General features: G+C 38.2%; 1 protein-coding gene across 1 annotated transcript; it reads right to left on the bottom strand.

The window, feature by feature from the left end:
- Positions 1-12,754: 12,754 nt before the first annotated feature.
- On the bottom strand, positions 12,755-19,074 carry LOC136819420 (uncharacterized). The gene is made up of 7 exons (XM_067075643.1): positions 18,926-19,074; positions 16,543-16,624; positions 15,971-16,168; positions 15,407-15,460; positions 14,855-14,908; positions 14,498-14,658; positions 12,755-13,255 (listed from the first exon to the last, which is right to left on the bottom strand). Exons 1-7 carry the CDS (start codon positions 19,019-19,021, stop codon positions 12,932-12,934), a joined length of 969 nt encoding a protein of 322 aa, XP_066931744.1. The 5' UTR covers positions 19,022-19,074; the 3' UTR covers positions 12,755-12,931.
- Positions 19,075-19,376: the final 302 nt, after the last annotated feature.

Raw genomic sequence — 19,376 nt, 5'->3', positions numbered from 1 at the left:
CACGACCACCGAATGTATCTCCACGGAATGAAATTCGACACAATAACTGATCATGAGCCGCTGGTCTCATTGTACAATAATCAACGAAGACAAGCCCCAGCTCGCATCGAGAACACCGATTGAAGTTACAACAGTACCGTATGACCGTAAAGTATGAAAGGGAAGCACCAATCCGACAGATTACAACAGTCGGACATCCATTGCCCATCACTGAACAGCAGAAGATGCAAGCCAGTGAGAAACCTTCCACATCAATGCTATCATCGACGACGGATTCCCCGACGCTATGACCTTCGACATGGTTCGAAAAGCAACGAACGCCGATGACCAGCTCGCCCGCTTGAAATTTTGCATCCTTGAGAAAGGATACTTCCGAAGAATGCAACGACTTAAAGCCGTTCCGACACGTATTCGACGAACTTTCAGTGCACTACAAGTCGTTTTACGAGGAGACGACTCATTATTCCGGAAAGTTTGCAGCCTGACGTGATAGCTCTCGCTCATGAAGGGCATCAAGACGCATCGAAAATGAAGCGTTATCTCCGTTCGAAAGTTTGGTTTCCCAACATGGACAAGCTTGTGGGAACTTTGTACAATCTTGTCATGCATGCTTAGCCGCTACACCTCAACAAAAGCATCAGCCGCTCATCACAACGAAATTGCCAGAAGGACCTTGGAGACACATTGCCTCCGGACTTCAAGGGCCCAATCGCCAAAGAAATTACTATTTCCTGCTCCTCATTGACGAATACTCTCGATTTCCAGAAGTGGCTGTGCTAGATTCTACCGCCGCCGACACGGTGGTACCTCATTTCGACCGAATTTTGGCAACTCATGGCATTCCAGAGAAGGTCAAGACGGACAATGGTCCGCCTTTTAAAACTCGCACGACTTTACAAATTACGCAAAAAGCGAGGTTTTAAACACCAGCCGATTACACCAGAACAACCTTCGTCGAATGGGCTGCGAAAACTTCATGAAGATGCTTCAGAAGGTAGCCCACACCGCCTATGTCGAACAAGGGACCAAAAGAAGCGGTTCACAGATATCTTCTTTCGTTACCGGGCGACGACTCCTCATTCAGCCACTGGAAGTCACCAGCGGAGATTGTTGTTCAATCGACAAATTGCAACCTCTGTTCCAATGATGAAAAAGAAGGAACAAGATCGATCCGTTCTCGAGAAAGATACAAGTTACAAGGCCGCCATGGCCAAATACCATGACCAACGACGACACGCGAAGCCCATTGACATCGATCTAGGGGACAAAGTCCTTCGCCCTCAAAAGAAGTCTACCGTCAAGACTCCTTTCGACCCATCACCATTGAATGTGGTGAAAAAGAAAGGTTATATGCTCACCGCCGAAACATCGAAAGGCAAATTTGTTACCCGTGCAGCAAACAAGTTCAAGAAAGTCCATGAGCGTGATCCGTTTTTCAGACGCGCACCAACACGACATTACGTCGACGCCGACTCGGATGATGATTTCCCGTTTCGTCATCGTCGCTATGATAACGATATTAATCCGCCATTGCCCGACGACAGCCCCGTTGACGACACATCTTCGGGAAGCGAAAGTGACACGATTCCGTATCGAGAAGGAGAGAGTGAGATGGAAGACGTTGAGGACGTTGACCGTAAAAATTCAGGACTGAAAAGACGACGAAAAGCGCCACGTTATCTTGATGACTACGAGTTATAAAGTAGTCATTAATGTATATAAAATCTATGCCTTGGACTGAGAACCACCAATAGCGAAGGCACTGTACATATGTAAATACCCGAAGGAAAGGAGAGGTGTAGTGACCTACCTTGATAGGTTTATGTTGAGCGAGGCAAAAGCCTCTTAGTTGCAAGCTTGGCAGAGAGTGCAGACGTCTTTCATGAAGAAGAAGAAATAGTTGTAAGAACTGAACTTTACCTTGTCAATTATTTGTGTCACTCCCTGTTTGTTGACCCCCAAGCACTTCGACTAAGTGGGTACTACAGTGAAGTGAAATATTCCAAGTTATAATCTCAAATTGTACCAGAGCGTCAAGTGAAATATTCCAACTTAATAATCCCAAATTAAACCACGACGTGAAGTAAAATATTCCAAGTCATAATCTCAAATTGTACCAGAACGTCAAGTGAAATATTCCAACTTATAATCCCAAATTAAACCACGGCGTGAAGTGAAATATTCCAAGTTATAATCTCAAATTGTACCAGAACGTCAAGTGAAATAATTCCAACTTATAATCCCAAATTAAACCACGACGTGAAGTGAAATATTGCAATTTATAATCTCAAATTATACCAGGACGTCGTGAAATATTGCAAGTCTTAATCTCAATAATAAACCAGGATGCCTTGCCAAATATTCCATTTCTGTAATGTGCTCTCTGCAAATTACTGCCATATTTTCCCATGCATCCTATTTCTGAATTTCTGATTCTTACCTAGAAAATTTAGAATAATAATCTGATAATTTTTACAGGTACGACTAGGTAACTGAACTTCTCGACAATTCAAATCAAAGTGAGAAAATGTGAAAGTGTTCGAACAAAAAGTGTTAAAAGCAGTCTTTTAAAGTCCACAATTGACAATAAGTACTTTGTTTGACATTTTTCAAAGTTGTCAAAGAACTGCTAACACCATAGATGAAAATAACTTTTTAAGAGTGGAGATATGAGGGTATTCACATATCTAATGAAACGTTGCCTGTGATTCATAGGATTCATAAGAAATATACAAACTGACTTTACCTTACTTAGTTTCTCTGTGTCTTTTTGCTGTATGTAGACTTGTTGAAAAATCATTTTAAAACAGCTTCTACAGAAGCATACTTGAGGAAAAAGTACTCCCTTAAAGTAAGTTATCTTGCAGTCTCAATAAAACAAATGAACCAAGAAGAAAGAATCCATAATGAGCTGGATTTTCACAGAAAAACCATAGATCCATCTTGTCCTTGTGTCTCTTCCCAGTGACCTGCGTGTTTTGATCGTTTGAACCAAGCTCGGCCTTTAAACTTGGTCGGTTTTCACCACGGAGCGACTAACCAGTCTCACTGGTTAGTCCAAGCAAAACCGCAAATTTTTTTACCAAAATGAAGCCAGCGTCAGTTTCACAGCGTCAGCGTCACTGACCTTTATATACCCTGGACAAAGCTTCTCAATCCCAGCCAAGCAAAATCTTTGATCGGAGTTTTTTGAAAATTGGTACCCTAATGTCGGCACTACTCGATAGCGGTGTAAATGCATCGAGAGCGCTAGGTCTACTTTTCCTCAAATTCTTTTGATGATGTAGCGGCGTTAGACGTTAATTTTTAACATTGCAATGGCTTCTCCTTGGGTACCAATTCTAAAAAAACTCCAATCAAAGATGGCAGATATTGTTTGGTCCAGGGTTATATAAAGGTCAGTGGTCAGCGTCAGCGTCAGCGTCAACGCGAATCAGATTCAAATCGTTATAAAAAGTGTTCTAGCCAACTTGGATCGAACGGCATGGCTCCCATTTATAGATATGATGCAACCTACACCTATTAGTGACCTTTTACAAAAAAAATGAAGTTCATAGCTCCATCCAATTTTTCAGTTAGTCGAGGAACATGTCCCTAACTGACTTTAACCAAAATGTGACAAAGCGAAATTCGGGCTTTCTGGCCAACTTGGATCGAACGGTATGGCTCCCATTTATAGATATGATGCAACCTACACCCATTAGTGACCTTTTACAAAAGAAATGAAGTTCATGGCCCCTTCCAATTTTTCAGTTAGTCGAGGAACGTGTCCCTAACTGACTTTAACCAAAATGTGAAAAATTGAAATTCGGGCTTTCTGGCCAACTTGGATCGAACGGTATGGCTCCCATTTATAGATATGATGCAACCTACACCCATTAGTGACCTTTTACGAAAGAAATGAAGTTCATAGCTCCTTCCAATTTTTCAGTTAGTCGAGGAACGTGTCCCTAACTGACTTTAACCAAAATGTGAAAAAGTGAAATTCGGGCTTTCTGGCCAACTTGGATCGAACGGTATGGCTCCCATTTATAGATATGATGCAACCTACACCCATTAGTGACCTTTTACAAAAGAAATGAAGTTCATAGCTCCTTCCAATTTTTCAGTTAGTCGAGGAACGTGTCCCTAACTGACTTTAAACCAAAATGTGAAAAAGTGAAATTCGGGCTTTCTGGCCAACTTGGATCGAACGGTATGGCTCCCATTTATAGATATGATGCAACCTACACTCATTAGTGACCTTTTACAAAGAAATGAAGTTCATAGCTCCTTCCAATTTTTCAGTTAGTCGAGGAACGTGTCCCTAACTGACTTTAACCAAAATGTGTAAAAGTGAAATTCGGGCTTTCTGGCCAACTTGGATCGAACGGTATGGCTCCCATTTATAAATATGATGCAACCTACACCCATTAGTGACCTTTTACAAAAGAAATGAAGTTCATAGCTCCTTCCAATTTTTCAGTTAGTCGAGGAACGTGTCCCTAACTGACTTTAACCAAAATGTGAAAAAGTGAAATTCGGGCTTTCTGACCAACTTGGATCGAACGGTATGGCTCCCATTTATAGATATGATGCAACCTACACCCATTAGTGACCTTTCACAAAAGAAATGAAGTTCATAGCTCCTTCCAATTTTTCAGTTAGTCGAGGAACGTGTCCCTAACTGGCTTTAACCAAAATGTGAAAAAGTGAAATTCGGGCTTTCTGGCCAACTTGGATCGAACGGTATGGCTCCCATTTATAGAAAGGACGTAACCTACACCCATTAGTGACCTTTTACAAAAAAAATGAAGTTCATAGCTGCTCCCAATTTTTCAGTTAGTCGAGGAACATGTCCCTAACTGACTTTAACCAAAATGTGAAAAAGTCGAATTCGGGCTTTCTGGCCAACTTAGATCGAACGGTATGGCTCCCATTTATAGAAAGGACGTAACCTACACCCATTAGTGACCTTTTACAAAAAAAATGAAGTTCATAGCTGCTTCCAATTTTTCAGTTAGTCGAGGAACGTGTCCCTAACTGACTTTAACCAAAATGTGAAAAAGTGGAATTCGGGCTTTCTGGCCAACTTAGATCGAACGGTATGGCTCCCATTTATAGAAAGGACGCAACCTACACCTATTAGTGACCTTTTACAAAAAAAATGAAGTTCATAGCTGCTTCTAATTTTTCATTTAGTCGAGGAACGTGTCCCTAACTGACTTTAACCAAAATGTGAAAAAGTCGAATTCGGGCTTTCTGGCCAACTTGGATCGAACGGTATTGCTCCCATTTATAGAAAGGACGCAACTTACACCCATTAGTGACCTTTTGCAAAAAAAAATGAAGTTCATAGCTGCTTCTAATTTTTCAGTTAGTCGAGGAACGTGTCCCTAACTGACTTTAACTAAAATGTGAAAAAGTGGAATTCGGGCTTTCTGGCCAACTTAGATCGAACGGTATGGCTCCCATTTATAGAAAGGACGCAACCTACCAGACCTACACCAATCAGTGACCAATTGTCCTAAATAAAAGACATTAACTTGTTGTCAATAATTGTTTTATCAATGCCCGGGGGGGGTACTAGGTTTGCGAGGTGACGGGTATGTCCGAACCGAAAATCGAAAATTGACCCTTTGAGAGACAAAATTTTGGTGATTTTAGGACTCTTTGAGAGACTTTTTCCTAAATTTTGGTCCAGTTTTTCCAAATCTAGTTTTATTTTCACCAATTTTTGGTCAAATTTTTTGGAAATCGTGAGAAATTTTTAATTTTCGGGACCCTTTCAGAGACTTGTACTCCTTTGAGAGACTTTTGAGGAATAAGCAAAGGTACCCTTATGGGTTGCACATACCTGACACCCATTTTGCCTAAGTAGCCCCCCCCCCCGGTTTCAATGTTGCATCATATCTATAAATGTAAATGGAAGCCATACCATTTGATCCAAGTTGGCCAGAAAGCCCGAATTTCACTTTTTCACATTTTGGTTAAAGTCAGTTAGGGACACGTTCCTCGACTAACTGAAAAATTGGAAGCAGCTATGAACTTCATTTTTTTTGTAAAAGGTCACTAATGGGTGTAGGTTGCGTCCTTTTATAAATGGAAGCCATACCATTTGATCCAAGTTGGCCAGAAAGCCCGAATTTCACTTTTTCACATTTTGGTTAAAGTCAGTTAGGGACACGTTCCTCGACTAACTGAAAAATTGGAAGCAGCTATGAACTTCATTTTTTTTGTAAAAGGTCACTAATGGGTGTAGGTTGCGTCCTTTCTATAAATGGAAGCCATACCATTTGATCCAAGTTGGCCAGAAAGCCCGAATTTCACTTTTTCACATTTTGGTTAAAGTCAGTTAGGGACACGTTCCTCGACTAACTGAAAAATTGGAAGCAGCTATGAACTTCATTTTTTTTGTAAAAGGTCACTAATGGGTGTAGGTTGCGTCCTTTCTATAAATGGAAGCCATACCATTTGATCCAAGTTGGCCAGAAAGCCCGAATTTCACTTTTTCACATTTTGGTTAAAGTCAGTTAGGGACACGTTCCTCGACTAACTGAAAAATTGGAAGCAGCTATGAACTTCATTTTTTTTGTAAAAGGTCACTAATGGGTGTAAGTTACGTCCTTTCTATAAATGGGAGCCATACCGTTCGATCCAAGCTGGCTAGAACACTTTTCATAACCACTTTCGATTTGAATCTGATTTGCGCTGACGCTGACGCTGACGCTGACGCTACGAACCTGACGCTAACGCTGACGCTACGAACCTGACGCTGGCTTCATTTTGGTCCATTTTTCTCGCCTTACGATAACATCGTCTAGGTAAAATGGAGAAATGCGAAAATCGAATTTGGCAAAAATTTTTTGAAAAATGACCCTACAAGATTTGACTATATCTTTTTATTCCATGAAGAGATTACTTTCAAATAAAAAATGTACTAACAATGAATGGGTAAGCTTTCTAGAAATCCAAACATAAATTGCATAGCTTTTACCATAAAATAGCACTTTAGGATCAGAAACAGTCAAAAACCAGCTTTTTCCAATTTTCTTCGAGTTACAGGAATTAATTCCTTGTTTGTTTTGATCTGAAATTTTCAGTAGGGGTGGTCAACATGGTTCCCTTGCTCATATCAGGGGAGCCCGAGACGGGGGTAAGAGAATTAAAGTTTCTAAGTAAAATCTTAATTATCACCCAAAAAAAGTGCCTTTTTTTGTCCATATCTTTTAAATAGATTGTCCTAGCCTTATCCCTCTTTCAGTAAAGCTTCCTATACCTTTTGTCCTTCAGAAAAACCAAAAATATTGGCCTTAATTGCTTGTTTTCAGTTCCTGTAGCCAGTAGTGTGACTCCCTGTATTTCTATTTTGTGACCCCCTGTATTTCGCGCGGGTTTTTAATAGAGATGTCACATGACTCAAATCCCGCAGTCTTATTGGACTAGAGAAAGCGAAAGTGAAATCGCGCGATCTGATTGGATGAAAAAAGACCGCGGGAGCTGGAAACGAATGGAATTCTCTAGAATTCTCATTTGAAAAACAAGATGGCGGCGAGAAAAGCACGTCTTTTGCTTTGGACGAAAGGTTGTAAATTCTGGTTGATTTTAAGGTTTTATCTTATCTCATCTCATTTACTTTAATTAGTAGAGGCTTAGTTCTTCAATGTCAGTGAAGACCTAACTCTTCATACAAAAATTACGGGAAACACATATTTGGACTTTGTACCCTATGCTGCACTCAAGCACTTGAGCCAAAATCCCGCAAAGGCGGGACAAAAATCAGTTTTTTGAAGTTTGCAAAAAAACGCCACATAGAAGATCTTTCAAATTCAGTATGTGAATAGAGCAGTAAAAAATACAACTTTTCTATTTTTCCTTTTTTTGCAAAAGTTCTAGGAATGAAAATAAAGGGATAATGATAATTGAATACTATCCATTGATGATCCGCGGCACTATCGTAAAGCTAGAATCACTTCGCGTACACTTCGCTTGAGAAAATGATTGACAGATTGAAGTTTTTCATCCCGCGGCGCGTGCCGCTTGGAGCTCGGGCGCTATGCGAGAGTTCTCGGCTCAATCCTCGGACCGCGCTAAAAATGGTAAACTGAGCTGTGATAGATCATTTCGATGGAACTTGTTGGAATGTTTACAAGGCTCTTGACAGAAAATCGTTTGTTTCATTGTCAATGATGACAGTGTGGTTATTAATTTTGTTAAATCTGACAAATTGATGTTTGTAAGTGCACTTTATAGTTTTGATTCCCATTGAAGAATCATATTCTGGTTTTCATGTTATTAGATGCTGTTTTAGAGCTTTAGGTCTACACTGAATGTTTGGGGATGGTAAGTCTGTAAAAGTTATTTGTTTTTCGGTGGAAAAAAGTGTTTAAAAAAGCATTTTTTGTGCTCAAGGATTACCGTGAAAAAGGGTAACTTGCATCAGTGGAGGCTAACATGCATATCCTTCAAATGAAAGACCCGGCTGGTCATTAAAATAAAATAATATAAAAAATCAAAACAAAAATAGTAGAGTAGAGCTGCCAGCGGAGCTGCGTATGTGTATTTTACGTGTATCCCAAACCAAACGCACGTGATGACGTCATCAAAATAGCGCAAAATTGAGGATTTTTGCGAATTACGCAAAATTTCAAAGTGAAAAAAACATCTGCCTAGACTGAATCCTATTCTACTTAGTCATACGCTTTGTTTGAGCCCAAAATGAGCTTCTGAAAATGATTTGTTGTAACGCTGCAAGCATTTTTCACCCCGCCTTAATCCCCTGGAGGAGGGAAACTTGCATAGCCCTTAATTTGAATGACCTGACTGGCCATTTTAAAGTACCGTTAACTGCTCTAACTTGGGACGATTGGTCGAAACATGGCCATGGGACTGGTTGATATATCTGGCAGTTCCATATCATTCATCACTATGCCATACCCAGCACCCATTTTTGCCTAAGTACCCCCCCCCCCCGGGCCAAAAACAAAACATTTTGTTCAACCACCTTCACTTCAAGATATAGATCGATAGATAGGCAACCATAGAATGAAATTCCTTTTATAGGATGAACCATATTCAAGTGGCTTTCAGCCTTGCACTCCATCGCAGAGGACCGCAGAGGCTAATCAATTTTAATGACTTTTTTGAATAAATGACCAAGTTAAAAAATTTTAATTTTTTTATATTTGAGTATTAAAAAGGCATGCATTCAAATCTGGAATCTTATGCAAAATGACAGTCTAGATCTTAGAAACAGAGAAAAACATCAAAAATTACAGCTGATAATAAAAAACATTAGGTACATACTTCTTATACAAGGGAAGGGCAATGAAGTCGGCTGGGGAGGCCTCTTTTTGAAGAAAATTCAGTTTCAAAGCGAGTGGATGTTTCTATCAGAGGCTATAAGGTGAAGAAGACGTCGTTCCAAAAGGAACGATTTTTTGGCTGGGCGATATCGCAAACGATTTCTTTTTTGGACCCACGGGATTTTTTTTGGACCCACGGGTTTTTTTTTGGACCCAGGGTTTTTTTTTCGGACCCAGGGGGTTTTTTTTTGGACCCACGGGTTTTTTTTTTCGGACCCACGGGTTTTTTTTTCGGACCCACGGGTTTTTTTTTTGGACCCACGGGTTTTTTTTTTGGACCCACGGGTTTTTTTTTCGGACCCACGGGTTTTTTTTTCGGACCCACGGGTTTTTTTTTTTGGACCCACGGGTTTTTTTTTTTTGGACCCACGGGGGCACGAACCCACGAGGGCACGGGACCCACGGGACCCACGAGGGCACGGGACCCACGTAAATAATCACACTCATTGTGGACCAGGTTGTTTAAAGCAATGACTAGTAGATTTTGAAATGCAAATGCAAACACTGGAAAAAACGTAACGTGGCGGTGGCCGGGTTCTGGCGTAGCCCGCCCCCGCCGGGCGGCCATTGAGTGAAGCGAGGAGAAGAGAAGAAGCCCGTAAGAAGCGCGCCGAGGAGAAGCGCCGGGCGTCTTGTATAAAATGATAGTGTATGCCGTCGTTTTACATCGTTTTACATCAGATTCAAGTTTCCAGTACTGTAAGCACCACAGCTTAGCTTCTCTAAAAATAAGCTATGGAGAGACAAACTGTAAGAAGATGTGTGCGCACCTCCGATTTAGATTAGAGCCCCTTAGCAAAGAGCCGAAGTTCCCGATCGGTTTTTTATGAGGAGGTCGGTTTTATGAGGGAGACACGTAGGATATACATCTTGTTAAGAGTATATACGTCGCAGTAGCGCAATGGCATAGCCTGTCGATGACGATTTTCGACAAAAAATTTTTGCGATCTAATTTTTTTCGCCCTTTCTGCTGTATGTTTTTGAAGTCGAATTGTCCATTTCCGCGGTAACGTGAAAATCACATGTCGAAATCATATTCCGACATGTGACGACCAATCGCGATTCTATTCAGCGCGCAATCAACGCAGAGAAAAGTAACCATGACGACAATGTAAGATCTATGAATTAAGTTCAAAGTTAATGGTTTTATTCACAACTCAAAAATGTCATCGACGCTTTAAAAAAAGTCAGCGATAGAGAATCATAAGATAAAGATCTGTCTATATTATTACGCTATTCCATTGAAATAATATTACCATGATTAATAGTTTAGTGATTACTGTTATACACTTAGGAATCATGTAGAAGATATCCTTTGAAAAAGAAACTTATTTCATGACACTTAGTGTGGTGTACTGCTGATGCAGACTGCTTGATGATTAATTCGGTAATGTTTGCTCTTCGTTTGATTCTTTGTATTTGTATAGTGACTAGATTGACACATGCTCGATAAAACTTCTACAATAGGTCGTCAGAGGTTGATATTGAAAACTTGGCCTCTTATACTAAGGTATACACAAAATCACTAGAAAGGGAGCAGTTTAGGGGGCGGGATTTGAAGAAAACGCAGGCTAGCACTAGGGCCGGAGGTGTTTAAGGGGTTTGTTCCGAAATCTACTACCATTATTTTTCCCGTAAACCACCGTGATGCATGGCTGTAAACTCTATGCATATACCACCGTGATGCATGGGTGTAAACTTTATGCATATATTATTTCCTGCGTTTACTATCGGGTCTTAGCCTTAGACGACGGAAATGAGACAAAACATCCCATTTAAAGACCGGTCTCCACTTTCGTGCAAAAATGAGTGACAACTTTTCGTCAGATTTTCCCAATGGAATTTTTCATTTTTCAATTGACCATTGACCTTACAAAAGTTAAAAGGTTTTCCCTCATTTCGCGCGAAAGTGGAGACTGGCCTTTAGGAGATTACTCTTCAAGCTTTATTAGATGTTACAATTAGTTTTTGTTAATGAAAAACTTCAAAATTGACTCTCCAAGGGTCTCTAGGTCAAAATGATCTTACCCCAACCTCGTTCCGGCCCACGTCTTACATCAGTTTTTTATGCTTCCTGATAATGCCAGATAATACCTAGAAATTGTCTGGTTTGCGAACGTAGAAGATTACATAATTCAAAAACAAAAAGTCAGATTTCATTTGTTCTATTTTATTTTCCAACCCTCACAAGGTCGATTGCTTACACGAGGGTATTCTCTGGCGCCAATCAATAACGTATATAAGGGCTGGAATACACGGGGACGAGGTTGACTTTACCTTGACTGGAAAAAAAAGCCCTTGTAAAGACTGAATCAAAAAACGTTATTTCGCCACTGGATTATATCTCAGGCTTGTATACGTTACTGATGGACAACAGTGATAATCATTCTGACCTGAAGCTCGTCCAGTAAACATCGTATGTATAACAATACACTAAGAACGAGCTTCCGTGAAGTTATTGAATTTTTGGTGGGTTACAAGACGAGTAGGGAAAAAGTTGATGAACCATCAATTCCTGCACTCATTTATTGTAGACGTTACCCAATACTATGTTTTTCACCAAGTCTTACAAAGTCCACAATACACAGGTTTCAAAATAATTTAAGTCTGAAGACAAATCACGCTTTTACTCTAAATTTTTATGTGCTTGTTACATGACATTATTTCTGATTGGTTCGACAGTAATAAAGTTATCAGCTGTAAGTTGTAAAGCAAGTAAATCACGTAAACTTTTTCGAGTAATCACATGTTTTGATTGCTTTGATATAATTGCAACCCGTGTATTTAAATAATTATTTTATCATTTAATGTCTCATTATGAATCTCTAGCCGTTCAAGAGCTATAGATTTCATCATGAAAGATACTTTAACCAATAAAATAGAATCCTGGAGGACTAGAAGCAAATCGTTAACCTTTCTCAGGCAAGAAAAAATGAAGCCTGTGATGAATTGGAGGTCTGGACCGAGCTTAGTTTTGGCGCTATCAACGGATAGTCAATTGGAAAATAAGGCGGTGACAGTTTTATCTGTTTTCTTCAAGGAACTCAAATTAGCTTCTTTTTAGCTTCTTTTTTCACATGAATTGCTCTATCCCAACTATCTTGTACAACTGTAAAGTATAGCTGAGAACTGAATATTACTTTTTGGCTCAATGCATCATCTGGCATGTGGTGAAACCGACGCACTTCCCGCGCGGGTCGCACGACTTAGGTAGGATTTAGCGGTATCGAATCCTACCTAGGATTCGCTTCTAGCTCTTCGAGATTCTATTTCATTGACTATAATCCATTTTAGACAAACTTTAAGTCGGTAAATATTTCTTCGGTTTCTTCTGCAGCTTTTTAATTGGACTGTGAATAAAATAAAATGGTAGAGTATTTATGTAAATATGAATATACAGTTGACACTCTAATTCGACGTTCTATTATTCATACGCTCCATTATTCGATAATATTGAAAGCCTCCGTCAAAAAGGAACACTCATAAACGACGCTCTACTATTCGATACGCTCCCTTATTCGATGAAAATCGAATTAGAGCGTGAGTTGTAGAGTTTTTTAAATTTAGAAATAAAAACTGTTACATCTTTAAGCTTGTGGTGGAATAACTTCTTCAATGATAATATTAGTTGAAGAATTTCCGTGTCCTGTATACGCAACAACGCTACCATTTTGAACATGAAAACCAATCAACACAATTCCTGTTTTGTTCACCAGACACGATCCAGTCAAATAAAACGGCGTAAAACCAGTAACATTACTAACAAAAAGACCAATAGGAGTTTGATGACTGCATTCTTTGTTATCGAAAGTAACGAACCATCTTTTTCCTGTATTGCTTCTAATGTGGACATTTGTTACAACTGTAACTTTAACATATGTATGTGGGTACTTCTTAACAAAGCTGCATTCCTACGAATTAAAAGTAAATTCCGAATAATTATACATTCCCAATCTTTACCGAAATATAGTGGCACTTTTGGGTATTTCAAAATTTGTCAAAATTTAAAGCTCGGGCGAGAACTGCGATTTCAGTACCTCCCTCCCTTTGTTTCATTGAGTTTTTCTATTTGAGAGGGGTTAAGTGGCTTTCAGGCTATATTTTCAGCCTTACTAGAAAATTTTTGAGTTTTTAGATCCTGAGATCTTAAAGTCTTAAGTCTTAAGTCTCATGTCAAAACTCTACTTCAAACCTTACTTTAAAGCACTTAAAAATCACTTGCAGTTTTCAAAAATTCTTCACTAAAAGATTCCCTGAAATTACGCCCACTAGAAAGGTGCAACCTCTGGGAAGAGTTTCATTTGATCATTTACCATTTGGAGAACCATACAGGGTGTCCCTAATAAAAGTATCGAGTTTGAACATGCGATTGAGTAAAAAAGTTTGTGTGTGTTATCGCTAAAATATAAGAACGTTCTCCATCACATAGGCTCATTACAAAAGGTAGTAACAACGTATAAATTAATCAATAGCCCATTTTACTATTCCCCTGTTGCATAAATGCCTAGTTTTACTTTTTTATTGTTCCATACATTCCATTTTTATTATTTTCATAGTTTTACATACGATTCTTTACAAACATGTTTTAATTGTTGCGTTTTTCTCATGATCGTAATTTCGTTGCATTTGTAAACAGGCAGAGTATGTTTTTATTGTTACGTAATGACAAAGAAAAAAGAGGGAGAGCTTAAAATACAATTTTGTGAATACACACTTAAAACTTTCTACTCAATCGCATGTTCAAACTCGATACTTTTATTAGGGACACCCTGTACAATAAACTTTACACTTTCCATGCTTAAAGAAGAATGTCCTTAAAAAGACATTAAAGTAATAAAATGTAAACATTGCGCGAACCACGTGTCATTAAAATTAACAATTAAAATCACGTGTCCAAAAAACAAACTTGTAAAATAATTGAACAATCAAAATTAGCCATATTTGGTTTGATTTTTTATCCGCTGCATACAGTTTGTTTACAAATTTCGCAAGTACTGTTATGTCCCTTTAATAACCCATTAACCCATTTTACACCAGGCTTTTTGAAGTTTTGGATCACCATTGGGGGGTTACACACTTCTACGATCATAGAATTCCATACTTAGATTTATATTTTTTGATGCTTATTAGTAGCAGTAACTGGCTAAACGTACTTTTATCAAGCCACGAGTTCTCGAATCTTGGATATTATTCCATTTGCATTCCTTCCAATTTCCTACTCTTCCTGGATTTCCATCTTCTCCAGGGATTCCAGGAGCTCCATTTTTGCCAGGTTTCCCATCTGTTCCATTCCGTCCAGATTCACCAGGAGGTCCTAAGGAAAAACAAATGGTTGGCGTAGTATCAGATCAACCAAATCTTAGAGTTAGAATTAAGATATCAATTGAAAATCATATTTCAAATTTTATTTAATGGTTTACCTAAGTGTATTAATTTAGAAGAAGACTAATTTTGCTGACTGAGCAGTTTTAGACCATATTCACCAATATTAATAAACTTAGGTAGTTTACCTTGAATACCAGCAGTACCATTTTCACCATCTCTTCCGGGTAATCCAGGAGAACCTTAAAATATGATCAAACGAAGTTGTTTGTAGTTTTGTTCAATTATATTGCATTGTATTGTAAAAGTAATCTCTCATTCATTCCGGTATGGAAATATATAACTTGTAGAGTAAAAATTACCCGTTGCTGACTAACGGGGGTGTTCTGCTGTCCGAGGTTCGAAAGTAGTAGGGTCTTTCGGTTGTTTTTTGAAAACTTAGCCAAAACTTGCGAAAAAAAGTGATCCTGAATGGCACTGAAATTCCAAATTTTCTTCAATATTTTCTACCTGGGAAGAAAAAAAAGGTACCCTGACATTCGTGTACCTCTTTTTGCCCCAGTACCCCCCCCCCTCCCGCGAAAGATTAACTCATGGATTTGTTAACAATAGAATTTTAAGAAAATAATTCTTGGCCATATTATATGATGTTGAGAAAAATATTTAAACTTGGAGGTCTTTATATATTTTACTTTTGTTCCAACGTCTCAACTGACTGAAGGAAGCTGGGGGAAGCTTACCTTTTTCACCAATAGTGCCATTGATTCCATCCCGTCCAGGAACACCAGGCAAACCTATAAAGAATTAAAACTTGGTCAAAAGATAAAGGTTGGCGCATATAAATCAGGCATTTGGTCAATATTCTGGATTAATTCATAAAGAGAAGATTAAAGAAGATTTGATCCTGTTCTATAAATTGCTTGACCTATTTTAGCAATTGTTTTTTCTTGAAGCTTTTCAAATATTTCTACGTGATTTTTCGTCCAATATATCGTAAGACAATGAATGTTGAGGGGTCAAAAGTGATGTTTTCGTCAATTGTGTAAAATTGCTTGCATCTGGAACATGAACAGTATTTACTAGTTACTTCTTTGCACGACTTGATTACTAGTAAGCGCTCTGTAGAACAATTTTCAAGGGGAATTGGATTTTCATCGAATAAGGGAGCCTACCGAATAGTAGAGCGTCGTTTATTAGAGTTTCTTGTTGACGGGGACTTTTAGCATCATGGAGCGTATCGACAGAGTCATAGAGAACGTAAACTGAATAGTCTCAATAAACACAATCTTACAAGTGATTCTTACCAGGGGTACCATGAGCACCATCTTTTCCAGGAGCACCTTTATCACCTTTTTCTCCAGTTAATCCTTGAGTTCCGTCATTGCTTGGTGGTCTATGTTGAATTCGTTCCCATTGCATTTGTTGATCACAATCCTTCCCAGCTCGACCTGTAGACCCTTTTTCTCCAGGTGGGCCTCGGATACCATCTCTCCCATCCCTTCCTAAACAGTAATTTCAAACTGTTTTGAAAATAATTTTATCACAGAAATTTGATATTATAGATGGTTGAAAGGTTTTTTTTAGATGCAGTTTTTTTAACATAATTCGTTAAATCCCCCAAGTTTTCTTTCCATCGAAGCATTTTTCTCAACGTAATATTTAATCAAAATGGAGCAGTATTCAAATTGTACAGGCGATGGAATGACAGATTTACCTCTGTGTAAGTGTCCCGGTAGATTCTTTCCCCTCAGCGGGGTGAAAAAATTCTGCAGTCTTTCCCGTTTGAATCAAACTAGCGAGTCGATTTGGAGTTAGGCCTGATTGTGTGGGGAAAACTAAGAAAAGCACAAGGATTTACCATGAAGGATTTACTCACCATCTCTCCCGTCTTTTCCGTCACGATTTTGTAAAACATTTTTGCAAAAGTAATGACGGCTTTTAGACATCAAGACATCGTTCTAAAAAAATCATAATTTACATGCATTTTGTCTTAAAAGGGGCTTAAAGCCATGATTTTTTATTTAGTTTAACTCCGACGCTGGGATATTCTTAACAAGCCTTAGGCATTTATCCATACACAATCAAAGCCACCCATGTATCTGTAATATGGGATCAGAATGAGATAGCCAAACTTTGGGCAAAGTTAAGTTAAGTCTGTACTGTATTTATCTTTTAATTCCACTGAGTGGGATGCCACCGGGTCTGTGATACAGGGGTGAAAAGAGGCTTAATGATCCAAATGCTATGTATTTAAACATGAACATATAAACGACTGGACATCTATCTTTTATTGTCTCTTTGAAGCGAGCTTCGTTGCCGCCTGTATTTCAAAATTGCTATAAAAAATCCGACAATATTCCGTCGTAATTTTATTTCTTTGAATTATTTTAGTTAAATGATTGATAGAGCTTGAACATTACTCCTAATGCACAAAAAAATTATTTTCAAATTTTTTCACGAGTTTGCAATATATTTTATCAACTTTTTCAACTCTGAAATGCAGAATTTCAACTGCGTGTATACTTTTGAATCCCTTTTGTCACTCCAATAATTTTTTTTATGACTTGAAAAAAATAGCTTGCCAAAGTTGAGAGCCTGTGTCATAAGAATATCGAAATTAGAATGTGACACTCTCTAAAATTTTTAGACACTTTTAAGTCAAAATTTGGAAATATTAGTCGGAGTTTTGACTAGTTGACGATGATTTTGCCTCTGTTATCTTTGTTATGATATAGATAAAAGACTTGAGAAAAGTAGAACAACAAAGACTTTTGTCGAAATTTTGACGTTGTTAGCAACTCAGGCATTTTAAGGCATGTCCAAATTTTCTGTAATTTTTAAACACCAATAGCACTCGCCAAGAGGTGTTCATTCATACCTTTTTGGAAGCGTATTAGAGTGTAGAATATGAAAAGTGCTGTTCAATAATTGTTTTGCTTGCCTAAATAAAGATATATGAATAAATATTGCAAAAAATGTAAAAATGCTGACGTCAGCAAAACTTATTTTTTGAATAAGTTTTGATTGGCTTAACTTTAGATGCTGAAATTTTAACCAAAGTAGGATATTATGAATAGGCACATTTTAAATCAAAAATATTTTGAAATTTTGCTGACGTCAGCATATTTTCGCAAAAATGCGTTTTTTACTTATTTTTGCTGACGTCATCAAATTTCAAAAAAAAACTTTGATCCAAAATGTGCTTTTCAATATTCTCTTGCATTCTCCAAAATTTCAGCATCTAGAATTAAGCCAATCAAAAGTTATTTAAGAAATAAGTTTTGCTGACGTCAGCATTTTTACATTTTTGCATTATTTATCCATGTATCTTTATTTAGGCAAACAAAAGAATTATCGAACAGCACTTTTCATATTCTACACCCTAATACGCTTCCAAAAACGTATAAATGAACACCTCTTGACGAGTGCTATTGGTGTTTAAAAATTACGGAAAATTTGGACAGGCCTTAAAATGCCTGAGAAGGTATTCCCAAGAGGTATACCATCAGAATTTATTGTTTCATTTGATGATTTTAACGAGGCGGCAACGAAGCTAGCAGTGTTATCTTCAAAAATACAGAGGAGATGGATGTCCAGTCGTTTATATGTTCATGATTTAAAAGAAGATTTTTTTCCAATGAATTTCAGAGTTGGTTGAAACGTTGTTCCAAGGGATTATGCATTGGAAGATAAAAAGTATCTGAGGCCTTCTGTGTTTATTGTGCTATCTTTTGTGTATATATTTCTTTAAAAATCTAGTTGCTTTACTAGGGGAGGGTTTCAGGGGGTACCCGATTCCGCAATTCCGTCAATTTTTTCTCCAATTTCCGTCAAACCGTCTTAAATTGAACCAAAATTCCGTCACCGAAAATTCCTTTGAAATTCAATATTTTTGTCGAAAATTCCGCAAATTTTGAATATCTTTTACCAATTCCGAAATTCCGCAAATTTTTTTGCTAAATTCCGTTTTTCCGCACTAAAATTGTCTAATTTTCCGTCTCCGTCAGAGAACCTAATTTCCGTAATTCCGTCAAAATTTTCGCCAAATTCCGCCACTCCGTCCGAAAAAAGGGCCGATTCCGCTCCCCCGCCAACCATGAAACCCCCCCTTGAAGGGCAGTGGAAAGGTCGGTGGGACGTTTGCACTCAACATTGCCGCTTGGTTTTCCAAACATTTTCCAGTGTTTTTCTCAAACATTAGTTCATGGTTGTAGGTACCAAGGAATAAGTAAAAATAAAAAAATAATGGAGACACCAACCTCAATGTCATCAACTGTGGATTGATCTTCAGAGTGTTTGCATTGGTGGTAGTTGAAGAGTAGAAACAAGTAGACAAACAAATGAAATATTTTCATAATGATCTCCCTAGAATAATTCCACGACAAAAAAAACTAAAAATATATTATGAAATCTCTCTTCCAAACGAGGTCTAATTCAAGCATGTCTTTTTCATTTGTTAAGTGTGCGATGCGAAAATTCCAAAACACCCACAAAAGAATAAATTCCAAGTCTCAGTTTTGTGGGTGTTAGGAGTGTTAGGAGAATATTTCAAAATAGCATTCATCCAAATGATTCTCATACGCAAGCAGCCAAGAAGAAAACTATGGAGAGACTAATTTAAATTCCTCCTCCATAATTGAGTAGCATGAACTTTATTCTAACGTTCTGATTTTCATGACAATATTCGACCCTTGTGCTTTCAGACATTCC

The sequence above is a fragment of the Clytia hemisphaerica genome, unplaced genomic scaffold (genome assembly GCF_902728285.1).
Source record: "Clytia hemisphaerica strain Z4C2 unplaced genomic scaffold, Clytia hemisphaerica genome assembly, whole genome shotgun sequence".
Taxonomy (NCBI): Eukaryota; Metazoa; Cnidaria; class Hydrozoa; order Leptothecata; family Clytiidae; genus Clytia; species Clytia hemisphaerica.
Note: the sequence above shows the minus strand (reverse complement) of the source record. Positions and strands in the feature narration are given on the sequence as shown.

Excerpts from the sequence above, each read along its gene's own strand:
- LOC136819420 (XM_067075643.1), bottom strand. The coding sequence starts at position 19,021 with ATGAAAATATTTCATTTGTTTGTCTACTTGTTTCTACTCTTCAACTAC. Across the intron at positions 14,909-15,406 it reads TGGCACTATTGGTGAAAAAG|GTTCTCCTGGATTACCCGGA; the intron begins GTAAGCTTCCCC and ends TCATATTTTAAG. Across the intron at positions 13,256-14,497 it reads GAACTCGTGGCTTGATAAAA|GAATGCAGCTTTGTTAAGAA; the intron begins GTACGTTTAGCC and ends TTTAATTCGTAG.